At 39.1% G+C, this 22790-nt stretch overlaps 1 protein-coding gene and 1 long non-coding RNA gene across 15 annotated transcripts in view; one reads left to right on the top strand and one right to left on the bottom strand.

Moving 5' to 3' along the window:
• Positions 1–3991: 3991 nt before the first annotated feature.
• Positions 3992–21610, top strand: LOC127420242 (uncharacterized). Of its 3 annotated transcripts, XR_007893779.1 has the most exons (7): positions 3992–4008; positions 4308–4356; positions 9815–10418; positions 14474–14594; positions 19308–19495; positions 20070–20246; positions 20352–21610. It is a non-coding gene; the product is annotated as an uncharacterized LOC127420242 (long non-coding RNA). The 3 variants fall into 3 exon arrangements; XR_007893778.1 differs by lacking the exons at positions 3992–4008; positions 4308–4356 and having other exon boundaries at positions 6877–10418; positions 20355–21610; XR_007893777.1 differs by lacking the exons at positions 3992–4008; positions 4308–4356 and having other exon boundaries at positions 6877–10418.
• The window catches only part of LOC127420180 (autism susceptibility gene 2 protein-like), a 518748-nt gene continuing 512069 nt past the window's right edge, over positions 16112–22790 (bottom strand). For 9 of the 12 annotated variants that reach the window (XM_051662267.1, XM_051662237.1, XM_051662248.1 and 6 more), the window contains 4 exons: positions 21623–21706; positions 20122–20205; positions 19199–19460; positions 16112–18587 (listed from right to left, as the gene is read on the bottom strand). In XM_051662267.1, the coding sequence (XP_051518227.1) occupies positions 17288–18587; positions 19199–19460; positions 20122–20205; positions 21623–21706 (1730 nt within the window). In that variant the 3' untranslated portion in view covers positions 16112–17287. The remainder of the gene's footprint in view (positions 18588–19198; positions 19461–20121; positions 20206–21622; positions 21707–22790) is intronic. The other 3 variants (XM_051662243.1, XM_051662276.1, XM_051662286.1) reach the window with 3 other exon arrangements.

Below are 22790 nucleotides of genomic sequence, written 5' to 3'. Positions count from 1 at the left end.
TGTAAACACAATCATGCTAATAAAGTACTTAAAATTGAAAGAGAGAGAGAGAGAGAGAGAGAGAGAGAGAGAGAGAGAGAGAGAGAGAGAGAGAGAGAGAGAGAGAGAGAGAGAGAGAGACTGTCAGTGTGTGCAAGGTGCGAGACTGTGGTCATTTGCTTTGGCAGCAGTACCTGTAGCCAGCTTTCAATTAGCTTTTCATGGCCTCTCTAGATTGAATAGAGTGTCTCAGAGGGATCTAAACATGTCTGTGCAGTCTGGCTCTGATAAGGAGTCGGGCAGTTTAATGTCAGAGCCTATCTGTTCACATTCATTCTTTGCCATATCACGAAGCCCTGCACTTTACACTGTGGAAATCTGGGATGTGTAACCTGGCAGGTTCATGCGACTAAAAGTCAGTTCCCTTCAGTTTATAAAAAGATTGATTATGGTTTTGTGATTTATAGTGTATATTCCTCAGTTTAGTTCTTTCAGTTATTTATAAACTCTTAATTTTCACTGCTTTGGTAGACACTTACAGTAATATAATTTTCATTCAGATATGCAATGGTGTTATAGAAATTAACATAACATTACAAGCACGAGGACACTTAGGTTTGGTATGTGAAAGATTTATGTAGGTAGTTGCCATGACATTTCAAGCATTAACTGCAGTGTATTTGAAATCATATTTTCTAACTGTTGTATAATTGTTATACATATTTCATAGCTGACGTTTTCCCCTTTAAGTTAAACCTAAAATCGTGATGTTGAGGGAAAAAAAAGTTAATTTCCATGTTACCATGCAGTTGTAGATCTTCGTAGCAACCACCAGGGGTAGATGTTGGTCTATGGCAGTTTAATTACAGATAGGCCTTCAGGACACAATCCTCTAAGATTTACGATATATTTTTGAATGTTTACTTACTTTTTTAGTAATTATTTATCAGGATGAAACATTCTATGCAATTTTTGAAGATATGGATTACCACATTATTCACAAGCCCATGCGTTCACATTATAATTTGCATTCGCTGTACATGCAAGTAGTAACCATTTTTATTTATTTATTTATTTTTTGACACTTATATTATTCCGGATATTTCCATTTCACTTGTATCTTCACATGGACCATTTTACCCCCACAAAGAAGTCGTTTCTAGGGAAAACAGCTTTTGCATAATCTCATTGCCATTTGTTTATAATTTGGTGCGCATGCGTACCAGGGCTAGAGCTCATCTCTTTCTCAGCAGAACTCTCCTAGAGGCTCTGCCTAAAATACCATATACATTTTTTTTTAATGCTGGTTAGTGCTGGTTCTCAACAGGAGAAGCTAGTTGACCTGCATGGTCTTTCTTGTTGACCAAGGAGGTTTTACTGGTTATATATGAGTGAAGTAGCAGGTCCTTGCTGGTTCTGCTTGTCAGCTAATGTGATCTTTCCATTTTAGAGGTTTTAGCAAGCCACTCTTTTGTCTGGAGGGGACAACTAGTAGGCTGTCAACTTTTCAGCAGGGGAGCTTTTTAACATTTCTTTTAAAATAAGCTTCTTGTAACATTTCTGCCAAGTTCACTAATTTGTTAGTGAGTCTACACAATCACAGACTAACAAATCCCCCCCCCTTAGCCTAGCTTTATTAAGTAATGCATCACCATTCAAAGCCTGCCTGTCCTTTTACAATGCTTATTAGACTTGGTGAAGGGAGATTACAAGCAAATAAAATTACTTTAATTGTAATATTGGATTTCATAATAGCCTCAGATATGTAATTATGCCCCTCTTAAACTTTTCATTAAAAAAACCATTTGGTAACAACAAAGGACATTATGCCAAGGCACGCACCAATTGTGATGGTGCACATCTTGTAGGTATTAGGCATATTTCTCTGGGAAAGAAAACAATGAGGAATCCAAACGAAGGCACAGAAGGACGAGAAATGGATACCAGGTGAAAGAGCATCGTTAATTAATGTGAGATTTTGTGCACATGCAGGGGAAGACAACAACAGGGCACAGAGCGGTTGCCATTTTTAGACATGATGGACATTTAATCTCTCACAAACAGCCTCAGAGTGGATGGATTTATGAGATGTGCCTGCATTTTAATGCAATTACATGCATTAAAATTCATTACATTTATCTATGATTGGGAAGGTTAATGTTATTAAAATAAATTGTATTCCAAAATTCAACTACCTGCTACAATCTCTCCCTGTAGATGTCCCCCTCTCTTATTTCAAGCAATTTGATAGCATAGAGAAGTCCTTGATTTGGAATGGTAAGCATCCCAGATTACATTTCAATACGTTACATAGGCCGATTGACAAAGGTGGTCTAGGCCTACCTAAGATTTTTTTTTATTATTATGCATTCAGTCTCAGACATTTGGCCCATTGGTCGCTTACACCGGAAAGAGCCCCTCCCTGGTTTTATACTGAACAGGAAATTCTTGCCCCTATTTTGCCATTGCAAAGCCTTTCTATCAAACTAATCAGAGAAGTTAAGTTACATCCCGTTATCTCGCATTTGCACTCGGTATGGACAAAAGTGTCCAGAGTGTTTAATTCGGACATTTATTTAAATGTTGCCTCAAGCATATGGCTGAACACTAAATTATGCATTAATAAGTCCCCTTTCTGCTGGTCAGAGTGGATTGTGAGGGGGGTTACTACACTCGGTGACCTGTATGAGAGTGGAGTGTTGAGATCTTTTGAAAATTTGGTTCTTCATTTTGGGATTCCCAGATCTCAGTTTTATAGGTATTTACAGCTGTGCCACCTGCTTTGTATTGTTTTTGGGAGTAGCACACACCCCACTAAAGCGGCAGATACTCTGGGAGAGGTGATTACTGCTTTTGGAAAAGGTCATGAGGCTTCAGTGTATTACTCCCTGTTAATTCAGAGTCTGGGGGATGGAGCTTCAACTTCTCTCAAGAGATTATAGGAGAAAGATTTAAATTTGGTATTGGAGGAGGGAGTGTGGGCTAGGATTCTAAAAAACATCAAGTCTCCATCTAGAGATGCAAGGGTTCGCCTTATGCAATTCAAGATTTTACATAGATTTTATTGAACCCCCTCTAGATTATATAGGCTTGGTCTTAAAGACACACCCACCTGCTGGCGATGTCAGTCAGAATTTGGAGACACAACCCATGTCTTTTGGGGATGTGTTAAGATCCAAGATTTTTGGTTTGAGTTATTTGTGTGACGTTTTGGGCTCTCAAATTTTACTTTGCCCCAGACTTTGTATTTTGGGCGATGGGGCGATCATAAATTTGGGGGACAAACATATAAAAAATTGGGTTCTGACTAGTATTATGATTGGCTGGCAAATTATTTTAAGGGGATGGAAGTCGGATGGAGCGCCGTTATTTCCGGAGTGGTGTGTGGAGATGGGGAGGGTGGAAGCTATCGAGGAGGTGGCAGGTAGAAGGCTGGGGTTTGTTTGTCAGGAAGTGGGGTAGGTATTTGGCAGTTTTGGGAGACTCTCTGGGAAGGGATGGGGAGAGAGAAGTCTATTTTAATTATGTATGTTTATTATATATACATTTTTTTTTGTGTGTGTGTGTGTGTGTGTGTGTGTGTGCTTTATTTTATGTGACCACAAGGGTGTTCGTTGGGGGTTAGGGTGGGGTTGGTGATTGGGGAGGGTTATTAGTGGGGGTTAAATATTAAATGTTTATTTGGTGTGTATGTGTTATGTTCTTTTTTTTTTTTTTTTTATCAATAAAAAATGTTAATTACAAAAAAATATTGCTTCTATGGAAACCCTTTTTGCATAACCTTATTTGCTTTTGTTTAAGTGTCCAACTTCTAATTCAACCTTTCTGTTATGGCTACATTGAGCCCTTGAAATAAAAAAGGGAGTGTCAGTATGTGTCATGTGACTAAAACAAGCAAGCACAACACGATAGATAAGAGGCATTCTTGGGCGACAGAGTAACCCGTCCTGGAGAGGCCGGGCTTAATAGCAAGCACTTGTTGTTTTGATGTGTTAAACAGCAGGTTGTCAACAGAAGACACACTGATGGGTGAGCCACTGTGTAATAGAGGGTTTTTGCTGATAGCTGGATGGTCTACAGACAGGAGTTGTTAGCCAGAGCTGAGGCTATTTAAACATGACTGTTATCAGCAGGTTTTACAACAATTGAGAACAACATTTGATGGTCTGGTGCTGGGGTGTGATATATGTTGTCTTTTCACATTGCTAGAACAATAATAAGTTCATAATAGGTTTATAAGTATTTTCACAATATCTATCTATCTATCTATCTATCTATCTATCTATCTGTCTGTCTGTCTATCTATCTATCTATCTATCTATCTACAGTTGCAATCGAAATGATTCAACCTCCCCAAGAAGGTAAGAATTTACAAAGGTAAGCTTTTCTGATGACCCAGAATTTTTAAACTTTACATCTATATCAGTTGAGTGACACATTCAAATTCATAGTGTGAATATATAACCTAATATTTCTAAATAGCAGGCATTTTTAAAAATACAGCCATGTCATAATTATTCAACCCCTATTGCATGTAGCTGTTTCTTAAATATGTAAGGCTACACAAGTAATTGTTTTAAAACAAAATCAAGTCATCAATCTGCAATGGCACTTATTTAAGTTTTAAAATTTAAGTTTAGCATTGTAAGCAAAAATGTATTTCTATGCAAAAAATTGCAATTAAAAATAATCTGTCTCAAAAGCTAATAGAGGAGATTATTTCATTACACAAGAAAGGTCACGGCTAAAAGTACATTTCCAAAGAACTTCAATTTCCAATAGACAAAGTTGGCAGCACCATTCATACATTTTTTAAATATGGTACAACAGCAACCTTCTTGGGGTGTGGAAGAAAGCAAAACTTCACCAAGGGAAATGTTGACTTGAATATTCAAGAAGTATTTAGGAAAGATCTGTGGAGTCCTGGAAGGTTTTATAGATGTATGACACTAAACTGAAAATGAGTTTTAGACCCGTGGGTCAGCAGTACGTCTGGAGTAAGATGACAAGGTGATGACAAGAACGACACCATCCCCACAGTCAAGCATGGAGGTGGGTCAGTCCTGTTATGGGGGTGTTTTGCGGCTGCAGGACACGGCTATCCTGACTGTGACTGACACCATGGATTCTTTCACATATCAGGCCATTTTGGCATGAAAAATGTGATGCCTTCAGTGTGTAAATTGAAGCTCGGTGATCACTGGACTTTCCAGCAAGACAGTAACACCAAGGATACATCCAAGTTGTCCAAAATCTGGTTCAGGAATAGGTCGTGGAATGTCCTTAAATGGCCCTTTCAGTCCATCATTAAAATTCCATTGCAAACCTTTGTTGGGATTTCAAGGAAGCAGTGGCAGCACAGAAACCAAAGAATGTCAATGAGTTGGATGCTTTTGCTCATGAGAAATGTGTAGAAATTCTAATAGAGAGGTGTCCGAAGCCTGAGAACACTTACTTGAAACATTTATTTGCTGTTATTAAGGATAAAGGATGCTCCACAAATGACTGACTTTGGGGGTTGAATATTTTTGACATGACATTTGTGGAGAGAATTAGTTATTTTAAATTTTAAAATTTGGGTAAACTGAACTCTTTGTTCTCAAAATCACTCAAATGTGTATGACTTACTTTGACTGTTTACTGAGGTTTTAGTTGATGTGTTTTAATTCACATCACCAGAATGTGTTGCTGGCCAGGGGGGTTGAATAATTTCGATTGCACATCTATCTATCTATCTGTCCGTCCGTCCGTCCGTCCAATTGTAATATTTAAGAATTAATACTTATTTAAAGAATACTTAATGTTTAAGACTTTGTACATTTTGAATATTTGTTATTCAAAGTGTTATAAAGTTAATATTTCATTTGATATATTTAATATTTTAGATTGATATGGGGAAGCATTTGATTTATTTAGAACATGTTGCCCCATAATATCATTTGAATGTAATATATATATAATGCATAATACAAGTAAATGGGGAGTTCTAGACTGTAAATCATATTTTATTTAAAGCTTGCAAATATGTTTATAGTTCTCAAAGCTTGATTGGTAACACACATTACAATAATTTTCTATTAACATTAGTAATATATTAGTATCATGAACTAACTATCAATTAATAATTTTTTACAGCATTTTATAAACTTGGTTAATTTTAATTGATCAAAATACTGTTCATGTTAGTTCATATTGCATTAGCTAAAGTTAACATACACCACGTTTACAAATAATGTAACATACTGTATACATACATAACTTTCAATGTAAAAAATCTATTAGTATATGTATAAATGAACATTAACCAAGATTAATAAATGCTGTTGAGGTATTGCTCATTGCTAGTTCATGTTAACTATTGTGTTAACGTTAACGAATGCAAACTTTTTGTAAAATATGTTTTTTTTTTTTTTGTTTTTTTTTTGCTGCAATTTTGACAAAGGGAGAGTAAAACGTTTAAACTACAAGTTTGTGGCATCACAAATTTGAATTCTAATAGCATCCCTAATGGAACCGGCATAGAACGCAATTACACACGTGAAACTCCGTTCTATGGAAATTCAAATATTTGAAATTACAAACATGCCGGTCAATGCACTTTGCTGACTAGCCAGGCATTTATGCTGTACAAAAGCTTGTGATGGTGTTAGCACTGTGAGCAGGACAGAACCTGCCCTTAAGCTATGACATTAGTGAACAGGGGAAGATAAGATATGGGGATTGTTATGTGTTCATGTGCTGCTAACAGATTAGTGATTTTTCTTTTTTCAAAGCAGGCCATCAGACAGTATTGGCCAGACCAGAGCTTGTCTAATGTCTCTGCGACAGGGGAGGAATGCAGAACTGTTAAGCCAAAGCCAGGCATCTGCAATCATTTAGCCAAGGGTGTGCATACATAACCCTCCCACCTCCACCTTCAGCTATCATACAGCACTAAATACTGTACAGAGCCAGCTTAAAAAGCATAAGGTCAAGTGCAGGCCAGATGTCAGATGTTTGTGGTTAGTCATATGTCAGAAGTGAAAGCACACAGATGAAGAGATTTTTATTTTATTTTTTCATGCAGATCTAAAAGCAAAAATTTACATCACAGACCCGACCATATGCACAATCAATATGACCAAGTAAGCATTAGAAGAGTAGAAAAAAACATAATTTTAAAATTTTCTTTAGTAATTGTGAGCAAATTAAAACCTGCTGTCATGTTGATTGATTGTTGTGGGTGATTGTCAAGGACATTGCAATATGGTTGCAATGGTTGATTATTCACCCAAGTCAAAAGAAGTCATCCGCAAGTCTCTGTTATACACTCACATAGCACTTTATTAGGAACTCTATGGTTCTAATGAAGCGCCTGACGTAGCCGTCTGCTGTTGTAGCCCATCTGCCTCAAGGTTTGATGTGTTTTGCATTCTGAGATACTATTCTGCTCACTACAACTGTACATTGTAAAGTGGTTACAGTGCATTCAGAAAGTATTCAGACCCCTTAATTTTTTTTCACATTTTGTTATGTTGCAGCCTTATGCTAAAATGCTTAAAAAAAATAAAAAAATAAAAATCACATCAATCTACACTCCATACCCCATAATGACAAAGCAAAAAACTGATTTTTGATAACTTTGCAAATTTATTAAAAAGAAAAAACTGAAATAATGAAAAAAATGAAGGGGTCTGAATACTTTCTGAATACTTTCTAAATGCACTGTATCTGATTTACCGTAGTGTTTCTGTTAGATCAAACCAGTCTGGCCATTCTCTGTTAACCTCTCTCATCAACAAGGCATTTACATCCACAGAACTGCTGCTCACTGGATGTTTTTTTGTTTTTGGCACCATTCTGAGTAAACTCTAAAGACTGTTGTGTGTGAAAATCCCAGGAGATCAGCAGTTACAGAAATACTCAAACCAGAGCATCTGGCATCAACAATCTTTTTTTTTTTTAAATTCCCCATTCTGATGGTTGATGTGAACATTAACTGAAGCTCCTGACCTGTATCTGTATGGTTTTATGCAGTGAACTGCTGACACACTATTTGCTGATTGGATAATCACATGAATAAATAGGTGTAGAGATGTTCCTAATAAAGTGCTCAGTGAGTGTACGTCTCTGGTATGATATTTTGTTCGCTGGATATGGCTCAGATCCCTCTTTCAATACAAGTCTATGGGATTTTTTCCACCCATTTTATCATCTGTTAGGCAAAAAACAAACAAACAAACAAACAAAAAACTGTAAGTCTGGTTGCTCAGAATAGTAATAGCACACCTCTCCTCAACAAGCTGCATTATTTGAGGTATCATCCATGTCCATAGCACAAATTTTGTGGGAAGACTTTGTGTTTTTTTCACAATCCCTAACCCTAAAGTATGAAAAATAGAAATAGGGATGCATTAGCACCACTATTAAAACACTTATCTTCATCCCGTTTATGAGAGTTAAAGAGAAATGCTTTTTGACCATGGTGATTTTGCTTATCCACTTTTCTCTGATTAAAACAACAATTTGTCCAGATAAATCAACAATCGTATCCTCCATGAGCAAATGACCTCTGATCTAACAGCATTGTCTTAAAGAATTGACTGTCATTGTCTGCAACCCATTTCCTGGATGCCTTTCCTGACATAAAACAAGTGAACACTGTCTATCTCAATGAGTCTCTCTAAAAAAGTATACCTCTGATTAAGATAATAATAAAGAGTAACCAAACAACATAACAAAAGCAGAATAAGGACATCTTTTAAGTCGCATATAAAAGCATTCAACCAAAGAATGCCTTAAGTAACCCATATTTACAAATCAAATGCACAAACATTACAATCTAATGGTTCGTCAGAAGGACAACACAGGTTCTGTGTTGCTTGGATGCAAACATTTTTAATGAATTTATGATGGAAATGACTGAGATGGAAAGATGGTAGATAAATATAACTTGCAAGGAATAGAAAGAAAGACATAAGAATGAAAGCTAGAAAGTATGAAAGAAATAGAAACAAACACAATTAGTAGCTTGAATATTAAACAGCAGATTTGGATGAAATCATTGGATGAAAGTCCTTTTTTTTTTTTTGTTTTTTTTTTCATACTAGACCTAAAACCACCTTCTCCATGTAAATGCACTTTTGTAAACCCTGGCCAAGCAGACAGTCATATATTTGAGAGAATCAAAGAGGGTGAATGTTTATGGATTTTACACACTGCTTGATGGAATAAATCAGAGTTTCACTATTAGAAATCTCGCTTCCCAATGGAAACCTTTCACATACAGTGCAGACAAGCTAGAAAAAAAATGCTGAAATTAGGCTATATGGAATGGTCACTTAAATGACGTTGTTTTTTACAAACATAAAAACCGTTGGAACCGTTTAGACTAAACCTGTTCTTATGCTAAAAACCTAGATGAGGTGCAACAAGTTGAACAGAGCAGGTATCTTGAGATGTGTTTTTAAATGTCAAAGTTTCTGACTTGACGCAGCGCTTCTGTGCAAGACGCAGTGCAACTGTCAAAGAAGACATCAGTCTAGCGTAAATTTACATAGAAAAATCATCAGTTTTTAAACAAAAATAATTGATTTTAGACCGGAAACGAAACAGACAGTGACAGATAGACAATTAAAAGTAAATTTAATGGCTACACAGTTGTTTAAAGTGTTTTGGGATTATTCAGCTGACAAAACTTTGAAAAAATATCTTTCAAAGAAATTACAGTAGACAAAAATCTCCAAATAATAAAAAATTTGATGTGATCTATCTAGGAGCTTTTTGGTAGCTTTATACAGTGCATGCTATTGGAGTGTATATCCCTCACAGCCTCTTTTTCATTAAAAAATCGAAGATGGTGCTACTGTGAATAAGGTCTATGGCATCCTTCTCCACCACTGACTCTTGACCTCCACCATCTATCAGTTTCTCTCCACTATAACTCCCGTCTCTGCCAGATGAACCCAGCTGAATAAATTCTCATTGGCTTTTACGGTTTGTATACACAATGATGCCTGTGTGAGGAGTCAGGCAGTGAGGTTTCACTGAGGCATGAAGAAAGGAAAAAATTTATTTTAAAAAATGAATGAAAGTGGAAAAATTATTTTGGCTGCTGGGGCTCAGTTGGTCTGTCTGGAATTCTCCTTTTCTCTCTCCACTTTCTGTCTTTCCCAACCAAGCCATATCTTTACACCAACTCTTGCTCATTTGATCCCTTTCTGTTATCATATCTCAGTTGTTTGATTGTTTTAAGAATGAAAGCTTGTTTGTATCCAATTTAATGTTTCTGAAGCAGTGGTGAAGGCCAACTTATTTGCAGTGGAAGTGGATTCATTCCAGAAGCACTATAAGAAAGTCAGCATTTCAAGAGTGTCAAGCTATATGGCAGCATATCTGGAACAGAGGTGCAGAGAGACCATAGATGTTTATTTATCACTTCAGTCTGGTACTCACTAAAGGTCAGTGCTTTAGCTCAATGTTGGAGAAAGTATGTGTTAAGTGTATAAATACATAAGAATTTAGATGGAATACAGAGGAAAATAGTCTAAAAGACACACTCTCTAATGTGAATCCAACTTATTACAGTTTAAGTCAGAAGTTTACATATACTTAGGTTGAAGTCATTAAAACTCATTTTTTAACCACAACACAGATTTAATAATAGCAAACTATAGTTTTGGCAATTCGTTTAGGACATCTACTTTGTGCATGACATGAGTAATTTTTCCAACAATTGTTTACAGACAGATTGTTTCACTTTAAGTGTGTGTTCACACTTGGCAGGTTTGGTTAGATTCAGACGAACTCTGGTGCGATTGCTCTGTTAGTGCGGTTCATTTGAAGAAGTGTGAACGCTGCCATCCGAACCTTGGTGCGCACCAAACAAGCGGACCGAGATCGCCTGAATAGTGGGTCTTGGTCCGCTTCCAAACGAACTCTGGTGAGGTTCGATTGATATATGAACGCAACATGGACCAAAGATGTCTAAACGGACCAAAAACAGGAGGTAATTTGACTAATACTGACCTCAAGCATACCTGGTTCTTCTCATCATAGGAGCTGTGTTGCCCATTACAGTTCGGTACAGGTGTCGGAACCGCCGTCAGCCATCCTTAGCATATCTTCATTTGTGTGTGCAACGGAGGAATTCCGTTGCACACACAAAGAGCAATATTTGCTCTTTGTTTGTTCTCAGCTGGTAAAAATACCACCATATATACACATATAAATCTAACAAGTGCATTTCGCCCTGCAGCCAGCATTGTTTTGGATGTTCGGCAAGTTCCATCTCAAAAATACATCATAAAAGCTGTCCAATCAGGTTGTGACTTTTTCCTGATGCCGGACCAAGTGGACCAAGAGAACCGAACTACAAGTGTGAACACACCCTTAATTGACTATATCAAAATTCCAATTTTTTTTTGGACCTCCACAAGTCTACAGTTCAGAAAGCAAAGACGCTGACTACCACTTCTGGAATTACGAATTCAAATCCAGGGTGTGCTGAGTGACTCCAGCCTGCTTCCAAAGAAACCAATTGGCCCAGTTGCTAGGGTGGGTAGAGTCACGTGGGTTACCCTCCTCGTGGTCGCCATAAGGTGGTTCTTGCTCTGGGTGGGGCACAAAGTGAGTTGTGCTTGGATGCCGTGGTGAATAGCATGAACTCCACACACGCTAGGTCTCTGAAGTAACGCAATCATCAAGCCACGTGATAAGATGCACATGCTGACTGTCTCAGAAGCAGAGGCAACTGTTTAATCCTCTGCCACCAGAATCGAGGCGAGTTACTGCACCAGCACAAGGAATAAGAGCACATTGGGAATTGGGCATGCCAAATTGGAGAGAAAAAAAAAACAAACAAAAAAACAAAAAACAAACAAACAATGGTTTTACTACAAATACTATGTTTAAACTATGGTTACTGTAGTAATCTCATGGTTAATGTTCATAAGGGTTAACCATGGTTTTACTATAGTAACCATTTTTGAATAATGTTATTTCTAGTAAAATCATAGTTAAGTCATGACAACTCTTGGAAGGATATAGCATGTTAATGTGGGTGACATATTGAAAGGATAATGGTCTTGGCGGACTAGATCTGCTACGCTGCTTCTGCAGAGCAACTCAGTGCTACTGCTAGAATATACACAGACATACTGAGTTAAGCATGTGGACATGCTGCTGCTACACAATTAGAAAAACATAAGACATGCTTCATCGAGCATGTATGACATAGTGCTACACAATTAGACAGAAACAATCCTCATGTAGCAGATCTAGACCCATGGAGCTGGGGAGGTGGAGGGTTTCACAGACAAGTTTCGCAGCGCACTGCTGAGAAACCAGCTTTCTTGCAAACTGAGCAAATTTAAATGTTAGTCAAAGAGAGAGAATGCGCAAGCCGATTGGCTAACCAATTACACGTCAAAGGACATATTAGTTTATACCATGTGAGCCAATTTGCTAACAGATAACAAGAAAAAAAGAACTTATTAGCTTGCGCCATTCTGAGTTTCATGCCTGAATTTATGCTGGATTCCATTCAACACGGAAAGTTGGATTTTCCAACTTCCTACTGGGAAAAGTGCAATGGAACACCACTTGAAGTCACACAATCATGTAGGCACCCAGGAAGATATACAAAATTAGTAATAAACATTCACTTGTATTAAATAATATCGATACATGAGTCAAAGTTCCTACATTATATGATATTAAAGCTTGTTTAACTAATGTTAGCAGAGTAGCAGGTGTTCAAAACATGGTAAATTATGCTCTCTTTTGATAATCGAACACCTGTAGCACAAATGCTAGCGTTGCAAATTATTTATGAATTGGGTTGCTTGGAGACATCTCTGGTGACAGTCAAACACCTGCTAAGCTAACAGGAGCCTTGCAGTTTTGTTTCCTTAAACGTGATCTTCCTAGCATCTGGCAATGGAATGCATTTATGTTTAGAGATCAGAGATATCAAGTAGGAATATCCCACATCCAATTTGAATGGAACGCAGCATAAGTCATTTACCACAAAATTATAATTTTTTATTACTATAGTTTTTGTTTTCCTGTATTATTACTATGGTTTCACTACGAATGTCCTGCAGTAAACTCATGGTAAATTTTGTGGATATGGTTTTACTACAAACACCATAGCTCAACTATGGTTACTGTAGCAAAACCATGATTAATTTACTGCGAGGGGACGCAAAACTACTTCAGAATTCTCTATCTGTCCTCTAAGTGTCCTCTAACATCACTGCTGTTTCCAGGCAAAATATATATTTTTGATATTTTTTACACTATTATATATAAATATATATCTATCTATCTATCTATCTATATATATATATATATATATATATATATATATATATAGATAGATATTGTTTATATATAATATATAACTCATGTCATGAACATAATATTTTTACCATCTCAAAGTCTCAATACTGATGTTTTACTGTCTCTTATATTTGTGCTTCTTTTCAGTGAACAATTCCTCAGGTCTCTCTATCAGATCTGGGTCTTGAAAGTGATAACTAAACTCAGCAAAAAAAGAAACATCCCTTTTTCAAGACACTATATTTTAAAGATAATTTTGTAAAAATCCAAATAACTTTACAGATCTTTATTGCAAAGGGTTTAAACAATGTTTTCCATGCTTGATCAATGAACCATAAACAATTAATGAACATGCACCTGTGGAACAGACGTTAAGACACTAACAGCTTACAGATGGTAGGCAATTAAGGTTACAGTTATAAAAACTTTGGACACTAAAGAGACCTTTCTACTGACTCTGAAAAACACCAAAAGAAAGATGCCCAGGGTCCCTGCTCACCTGCATGAACGTGCCTTAGGCATGCTGCATGGAAGCATGAGGACTGCAGATGTGGCCAGGGCAATATATTGCAATGTCTGTACTGTGAGACGCCTAAGACAGCGCTACAGGGAGACAGGAAGGACAGCTGATCGTCCTCGCAGTGGCAGACCACTTGTAACAACACCTGCACAGGATCGGTACATCCGAATATCACACCTGCGGGGCAGGTACAGGATGGCAATAACAACTGGCCGAGTTACACCAGGAACGCACACCCCTACTCCAGTGCTCAGATTGTCCGCAATAGGCTGAGAGAGGCTGGACTGAGGGCTTGTAGGCCTGCTGTAAGGCAGGTCCTTACCAGACATCACCTGCAACAATGTCGCCTATGGGCACAAATTCACCTTTGCTGGACCAGACAGGACTGGCAAAAAGTGCTCTTCACTGACGAGTCATGGTTTTGTCTCACCAAGGGTGATGTGAAAGTGAGAGGACGTTTCTTTTTTTGCTGAGTTTAGTTGATTAGAGGGAGACACCAGATGGTAAGGGAGGCACAGATGCTCTGTGTCTATGAAATAACCCTCTCAATTACAGCATGGCCAAATTGAAACGGATCCCATTTTAACTCTCTTTGCAATACACCTCACAGCAGCTTTGCCAGCATGTCTCTCTCTCTCTCTCTCTCCCCAGCGTTGGACCTCTCTGATGCAGAATGTCTAGATAGGCTGCCAGACACAGCAGGGAGAGCATCAATTCTCAATAACATCGCTAATGACTGCACACTGCCTGACGCATGCTACCATTACTGGAGGTGAGGGCCGGGACCGAGGGCAGGCAAAAGTGTGGCACACCAGATGGAGCCGGTTAAGAACAGTTATGAGGATGAATTGTTTGTCAGTTTGAGAAGAAAGATTGAGAGAGTGCGAAAATGAAACAGAAAGACAGATCATCTTCCCTGCTGAAAAGATAGACTAGCATGAATTTCCATGCTGGTCTAGGCTTTTATGCTGGTTAGGTGCAGAAAATGCTTCTCAACCAGCATGGACTTTCTGTTAAATCTGGGAGTCTTGCTGGTTAAGCTAGTTAAAGGGATAGATTACCCAAAAGTGAAAATTCTGCCATCTCTCATTCACTCACCCTCATGTTGTTTCAAAGTCATATGACTTTATTCTGTGGAACACACAAGAACATGTTAAGCAGAATATCAGCTCCAGTCACCATACACTTTCATTTTTTTCATACAATGACCGCAAATGGTGACCAAAGCTAACATTCTGCCAAACTTCTTAAGTGTTGCATGGAAGATAGTTATAGGAGGTTGAACAAAATGAGGGTGAGTAACTGATGAGATAAGTTTAATTTCTGGGCTGACTATCTCTTTTGGAAGCTTTGTAGGGACACCAGCACAACAGCATCCAGAACACAACATGCGCTTTTCAGCAGGGTTAGTCAATAATAGAGGACCAGTGGCATTAGAATGTGTTGTAAGATGGCTTATTTTCAGGACACAGACAACCTTTTGGTCTTTTTCTGTATTCTTTCAATTCTCCTTTCTCACTTTCTTGATCCATCCCTCATTAGTAGGGGTCACTCCCATTAATGAGTGCAGACGGCGGGTCAGTACTGCACTAGCCCCTGAGTCAATACCAGTTACCTGCAACACAAACACTCAAAAGCTGCACTTGCAGAAAATCAATGTTGTGTTGCAGTCTTCTCCCATCACCACTCTTTGCCTACTCTCTAAAGCACAGCTACCATTAATGGTCAATCATGTGAAAATATAATTTGAATTGTGACTGAGGGAACTCTCAGTTTACTTGTGCAGTATAAGTCGATTTATATATTTACATGACATGGACTATTACAGTGTTTTGTTTATAAAATATCTTGCTAAGAATCTTATTACCTCAATATCTCTCTGGGTGAATGCACAGGTCATCCCCCCCTCCCCCAACACACACACAAAATAAATTATTTAAAAAAGTAATAAAAAAAAACCCATTATGTTTTGCATAAAGATTTTTTTAGGATAATTAAGATTAATCTTATTTATCAATTAAAATTATAACTAAGCACCCCCCTTTCCCAATTCTTAGTAGCCTACTGTAATGTCAAAAGAATCATTACATTCTCAGTACATGAAAATAATGTCCCAATGCAAAACTGTTTAAAGGTCCTAAAAAAACAACTTTATTTTTTCTTGTTATTTTGAGGTGAAATATAACCCTGACATTTCTTCATGGAATTCACCCATTTTTGTGTACAAAGCATATCACTCTTACAAAGACATAAGTAGGTTGAATACGATATTGAAATACCAGGCAGGTGTGCAGATATAAGGTCCAACCTTTATTCCATAAATTTTTAAACCATGAATGTTCATTTTCATTTTTCACGCCTAAAGCTCTACTTGTTTTGTATACAAGAGTCTAAGAAAAACAACTGCACAACACCACAAGGTTGACAGAAAAAGTCTATTGCCACCCAACCATTTCAATATGTCTCTCAGATGTCCAGTTTCTGTGGATGGAGAAACTGTTCGCTGCTAAAGCAGTTCCATTATGACCCCGAAGTTTATAGCTGTTTGTTTCAATGGCTCTTCATTGGAAAAATAAAAAATCCAGGTTCTTTCTTTAAAACTCATTCAAATTTTCCATTTCGATAACCATCCAATCAGATAACCGTCCAATCAGAACTTTCTTTGTCCTCTTTGCATAGACTGCATCGCCATGACCCCGCCCCCATTTGATTCTTCTTCTCTGACTGGACAGCTGCGTCACCATGGTTTTCATCCTTGAAGTGGTTCAGTTTTATTTCGATGTTTTTTTTTTAGAAACATTTAAAAAGCCTATCAAATTTACAATGTCATTTCGTTGCAAGTAATATCAGCAAGATATTTACAATATCTTTAAACTTTACATAAACCAACAAGAATATTGTAATCCATACAGTATTTGTCTGCATATTTCAAAAGAAAATCAAGCAAACAAAAAAACTCCAAAATGTAACTTTGTACATGGTCAGCACTGAGTATCTCCAAGTACCATAGAGCAAATCAACTGTCAAACAGTGAGTTCATACCAAATTAGATATGTAGACATCCATATCCAGCAGCTCACTAGGATAAATACAAGGCAGGGAACCAATGAAACTTAATGCAAATACATAAAAATGTATGTACATGAAAGAGGGTAGGAAATGTACAAACTAATTTCAGAATTGCTTTTCACATGAAAAACTGAAAAGGCATTGGATCAATATATTAGTATAAAATTTCTGGTTGGTAGTTAACGTTTACGTCTTATTTTTGGAGCTACGAAAAGTTGAAGCAACCAACTTTTTCCTTTGACCCCCATTATTAAAAAACAAAACAAAGAACTGTGATGTGCTTTTTTCAAGGTACAAATCTTTGTACAAATTACACATTTATCATTTCCTTTGTGTGAAAATAAGTGCATGTTGCCCGTTTGAAACTCAAACAAGGCTTGTTTCCTTTGTAGTGTGTCACCGTGCCTCTACTTCTTTGGGGTTTCGTGACGGCGAGTACTCCCGAGGGTCTTGGGTGGTGATTGGTGTAGTCCGTCTTGGTGATGCTGGTCTAGCAGCACCAGAGGGTACCAGAGGTGGTGGGGCACTTAGCGCTGCTGTTGGGGGTGTCCGATTAAGAAGCCCATTATGTCCTGTTGAAGGGCTAAGCCGTGGGTACGGCATCCCACCAAGGTGCGACATAAATGGGGGCATATGGGGTAAGTGTCCTTCAATGGGTGATTGGTGAAGTTGATGAAGCCTCGCCCGATCCAGTTCCTCCCGTAAATGCAAGCGTTCCCTTTCCTCTGCCAGTTGCCGTTGTCGCTCCTGTTCCCGTCGAACTTCCAGAAGGTGTTCGTGGTGTGAGTACTCATGTGGCTCTCGATCCCGGTAGGGCCGCTCTGGATCGTAGACACCAGGGAAGCGGTGTCCGGACTCAGAGCGAAGCTGGAAGTCCATGCGGCGTTGCAGGTCGAGATTCCGATACGCCTCTCGTAAAGGATCCCAGGAGAACGCTGGGTGAGGAAGGCGATCACGTCCTGCTGCAAGAGGGCTGACGCCCATAAAGGGTGCCATGCGGGTGCGTTCAAGTACGTTTAGGCTACCCATTTGGTGCATGGCACTCATAGAGAGGGGGAGTGAATGTGGCATGGGTACTCCATGTAGTGAGGCGGGTGCAGGAGGTTCATTACAGCGAGGAGAAGGTGGAGGAGGCTGATGGGACAGTTGAGTGTGGTGATGAGCAATGGGTGTGGTTTGATGATGTGGGGGAGGGATTTGGGGCTTGGTGGCTGCTTCGGATCCAACTACCACCACGTCCGGCTCTTCCTTGCGTTCCTCTTTGATCTTCATATCGTTCTTCACTTTGTGTAGCAGATCCCCTGAGCTGGTTTCCTTCCGATCCCTCTCACTGTCTTTAATCGGTAGTGGTGGTGGAATACCCATCTTGATTCCATCGTTAAGGATATTTTTTGAGTATGGAGAGGGGGATCGGTGAATGGGCTTGCAGGAGTCATCTGAGGATCTTTTGTCTGTCATCTCCTTGCCTGGAGAGCGACTTTCCTTCACCTTTACGTCTCCCAACATGGCTGCTTCTCGCTGGCGGTCTAACATCTCTTTCTCAGGCTCACGGTTGCGGTCGGCACTCTCACTGCGGTGTCTGCCTGAGTCTGTGGAGTTCTGACTGTTTGAGCGGATCAAGCTGCTTATCTGGTAGCTAACTGGAGCAGAAGCTGGAGAGGAGTGGTTTGAATGGCGATTGCGATCTATAGAATCTCTGCAATAGGAAATAGGAAAGAGATGAATGTGTGTAAAAAATACATTTGTAAAACTAGAAAAGTGCATCAAGACAAACTTTGAATGTTTGAAAGCCCTTCCTGAAAGTTTAAAAAAAGTATAAAAATCCTTTAAGTTGGAAAGTTATATAGGCCTGACAGACAGGAATGTTTGGAATATTTGATTTTCCATTACGGGAAAACTGCAACTTCGAACGTTTAGAAAAGATATAGCACACAAACACAAAAAAGGCTTAAGGTCTGTGCGAAGTTTGGTGGAAGTAGCTTGAAAACTTTAGAAAAAATAACAGTCAGAAATTGATAATGGAAGTCTATTTGAAATTGGGGCTCACTTTGATCATCCACTTTGGGAAACTGTTGGTTTAATTAGTTAGAAAAGACAGCAAAGTGAGTAAGAACAGTCTGAAACTCTGTCGAGTTTTGGTAGATGTAGCTTTTGGAAAAAAATTACAGTTCACAAAATATGTTCTCTTTTTAAGGATTTTGAAATTAACCCTAACCTTAATTTGTACAATTGCAGTATAATTAGGAGACTAAAAGAGAGCAAAACAAGTGCATTGGTGTGTAAAAAGAGTCAGTCTGTAACACCTACCTGTCCTTATCTTTCTCTTCTTTCCCAACTGAAGAGTCTCTTTTCTCTCTCTCTCGTTCCCTATCTTTCTCCCGTTCCCGGTCTCTGTCCCTGTCATGGCTGATCGAAGAGCTGCTTCTTTCGGCATCTGTCGATTTGGGCCACTGTGGAGGGGTGGGGAAGGAGGGTGGCGTCCGGTGCAGCCGATTCCAAGTATCGTGATGGGGACTACTAAGACCAGGGAGCCCTGGACCCTCTTTGGGTCCAAACACACTGTTAGCCCCTAAAATAAGAAGAAACAAACCATCCATTAAACAGGTTAGTCCAACAAAAGGGGGTAAAAAAAAGTTGCTTTTGTCTTTTGTTGAGGTTCTGCTCGCACAAACTGAAAGGTTAATAGTGTATAGTGGTTTCTACTACTGATGTAAAATGGGGTACCAGGGGGCTTACTCTCTACTCTCCTGTTTTTCAATACTTTTCAGGAGAGAATAAATCAATGACCCAGTGGGGTCAAGCACTATGAAAAGCAAAGCATTCCATAGAGATTCTATTTCAGTGCAATTTCACTAGGAGTCCCATTCAGCCAATGAAGGAAGAAGGGAGAGGAAATGAGATATGGCGAAAGACAGAAAGAATGAGAGCGGACCCTCCACCCAAGTTTGCGAGAACTGGGAAAATAATTAATGCAAGAACAATGCTAAACCAGTTTGGCTGCGAGTTTTGAGTTGGGGTGTGAATTTGTCAAAAGCTTCCAGTGTACGATTAAACCAGTCTGTGTAATGCCTGCCTTCCCCCTGCCTCCCTAAACTCTTATTTGGCATTTGCTGAAATGCTAAGTGCCTTTCTTTCATTCCCTCCTTTTTTTATTCCCTCTGCTCTCTCTGTGGTCCAGAGCTAAGCTGTGCTGCTCTGAGTCGAGCGAGAGGCCGGGGGCCGGGGCTTACCAAGGGTTGGGTTGCCTAATCCACCGAAGGCACTGCTTGAAAGGTTGCTGAGGCCGCCAAAGGTACTGGAGCGACTGAAAGGATCTGCAAAATGCCAAACAGGGATTAGCGACGCGGGGCCGGAGGTACCCAACCATTCCAACCGGCTTTTCTCTTACAAGCCAGCTTTGTTTTTGCGTCACTGTTACTGCTGCTATTCTGACTCCCTAAGGATTGTTTATTCCTCCCAGTAGGACTGTTGGAAAGTGTTCACTGGCTGCACATTAGGCAGCGAGAGGTGCTGGCCTGAAGAGCAATACCTGATTGGAGTGTGATTGTTTGGGCACAATTGTGGACATTTTGAGATGTCCTATATGGAAAATTATTAAATGAAAGCTAGTAAATCTCAGCTCATGTGTCTCCCATTTACTCTAGATGTTTCTCTTATCCTTCCATGTTTACTTCCATAAAGTAAAGTAAAATATTAGGCTACGTATTAAAACTTACCTTGCTGGGAAGGCCAAATCATTTCTAAGGTTGCATTTAGATATTTTTAATTAAATAAAACCTCAAATACACTAAAGTAAAAACCAAATCCAGCGCTATCTGTGAGGAACCAGAATTTAAATTCCTCGACTCAAGGTATGGATCTATGACTTATCCTTAATGTGTTTCGGCAGTTTGTCTCCATTTCCTCTGGGGCCCCAGGTGTTTATAAACTTAAATTGGATTGACTTGAAAGCTCACTGTGTGAAATCACCATTCAGCTCAGAACCCACATAACATCACTGATAGAAAGGGCTTCAATTTATTTTGGAATGAAACACAAGAAACGGGGGCTGATGGTAAAATTTACTTTTAACATGTTGTAGTGTATACAGGTAGAATGCTGGTCAAAATTGTCTTTGACATACAATAGGGGGGAAAAAAGTGTATTTTGGCAAATTGAATTTATACTTCTCCTGGAAGTAATTAACAACACAGTACTGTGCACAATATCCACCATATTGTTTCCAAATCTAATATATTTTGATGTTAAAAAGCACTTTCGTTACTCAGTAATAATTTAGTTTAATTGAGATCAGGTTAAATTAATAATAAGCGACCCTTGGGGAGACACTTCTGAGCCTCAGATGACAAGACTACAGCAGACCAACAGACATTAATCAGATGCCATATTTCATTTGATGTGACCAAAAATAGAAGTACAGTTCATTCAAAATGTCATACTATCTTAAAGTCCTAGATCACTTCTAATTTTCCCAAGCAAGAGTTTTTTGTGCTCTGGAAATTTGTGGAAAGATGTATTCTCAATGTTTCATTAGATAAACAATTGACACCCCTGTATACAACACTACATCATATGGAACAGACTGTACTTCTTTCTATTATAACCTTGTTTTTGTTAGCATCAAAGTAAATATGGCTTTCTCTGACTAATGCGTATACAAGAGAGGAACATATAGGATTTAAAACACTAAAGGACACAGGGAAGAAGTATTTAAAATGGTGGGTTACTTACACTTACCTGCCAAATGGCTGGGAGGCAGGAAGCCAGTGTGATGAGGAGACGGTCCATACGGTGATGCTGCCGGATGGCCCGATCCTATTGAGTACAAAAGAAAATATCATCATCATAATCAGTCTGATTTTAGACAAAGTTCAGTGAACAGATACACCAAAACAGCCACATTTCATTAAAAACGAGTCAGGTCTTGGCTAAGAAAAGGAGCAGCCTTGATACTAAAGCCTCTTTACTTAAAATGTGTCATTTGAATCTGTTAAAATACATTCTCCTATCTCAGTTTAATGTGCAGAGACAACTGTAAGTAAGCCATTGCGGTTTTGTGGCAGTTTTAAAACATTGCTCTGCCTGTTTGAGCGGTTCAACATGGCAACTTCTGGCTTAACCAATGATGTGGGTTTGCAGCAGGACTATCTCTAATAAACTGTTTAGTGGAGAATTGACTAGTTTTCTAAACAAGGGTAAATGGGGCAGGGCTGAACGGGTGGTAGGAGTTTATGGAAAATGTGTGAAAATAATCACTATTTCAGCTATTCTGTTTGGTGCTGCCAGTGGTGCAGAAATTACATACTTAATTTTTATAAAAGCTACAACAGTAATTTCATAAGCTTATACTGTGTAGAGAATGCAGCAATGTCTCAGATTGAGTGTTTAGGTTGTTTTTGAAAGGGTCAACCGTCTTGTGGTGATTGGGCCGTGGCCAAGCGACGTCTGTGGAGAGCGAGGCCGGGAGAGGAAGAACGGTAAGGATTGACACCTGTGGAAAATTATCTCAAGATGACCCGGACACGTTCCTTGAGCTCTTTGAGTGGACGGCTGGAGCATGAAACTGGCCCAGCACTCAGTGGGAGGCCCAACTCTTGCCACTGTTGTCCGGAGAAGCCAAACTCGCAGCCCACCAACTACCTGCGTCCAACCTCCTGGTGTACTAAGATCTGAAGAAAGCCATCCTGCAATGGGTCGGCCAAGCCCAGAGCAACAACGGCAACACTTCCGCTCGCAGACGCTCAGCTGGGCATTTGCATTCGCTCGACAGCTCCGTGACACTTGCCGAAGGTGGCTGCTGGCTGAAGATTGTGACGCCGAGGAGATACTTGATCTGGTGGTACTGGAGCATTCATCGCCCCGCTAACGAAAGGGACAGTGGAGTGGGTCCAGTACCACC

This window comes from Myxocyprinus asiaticus, chromosome 3, assembly GCF_019703515.2.
Source record: "Myxocyprinus asiaticus isolate MX2 ecotype Aquarium Trade chromosome 3, UBuf_Myxa_2, whole genome shotgun sequence".
Taxonomy (NCBI): domain Eukaryota; kingdom Metazoa; phylum Chordata; class Actinopteri; order Cypriniformes; family Catostomidae; genus Myxocyprinus; species Myxocyprinus asiaticus.
This window is presented reverse-complemented; position numbering and strand designations above follow the sequence as displayed.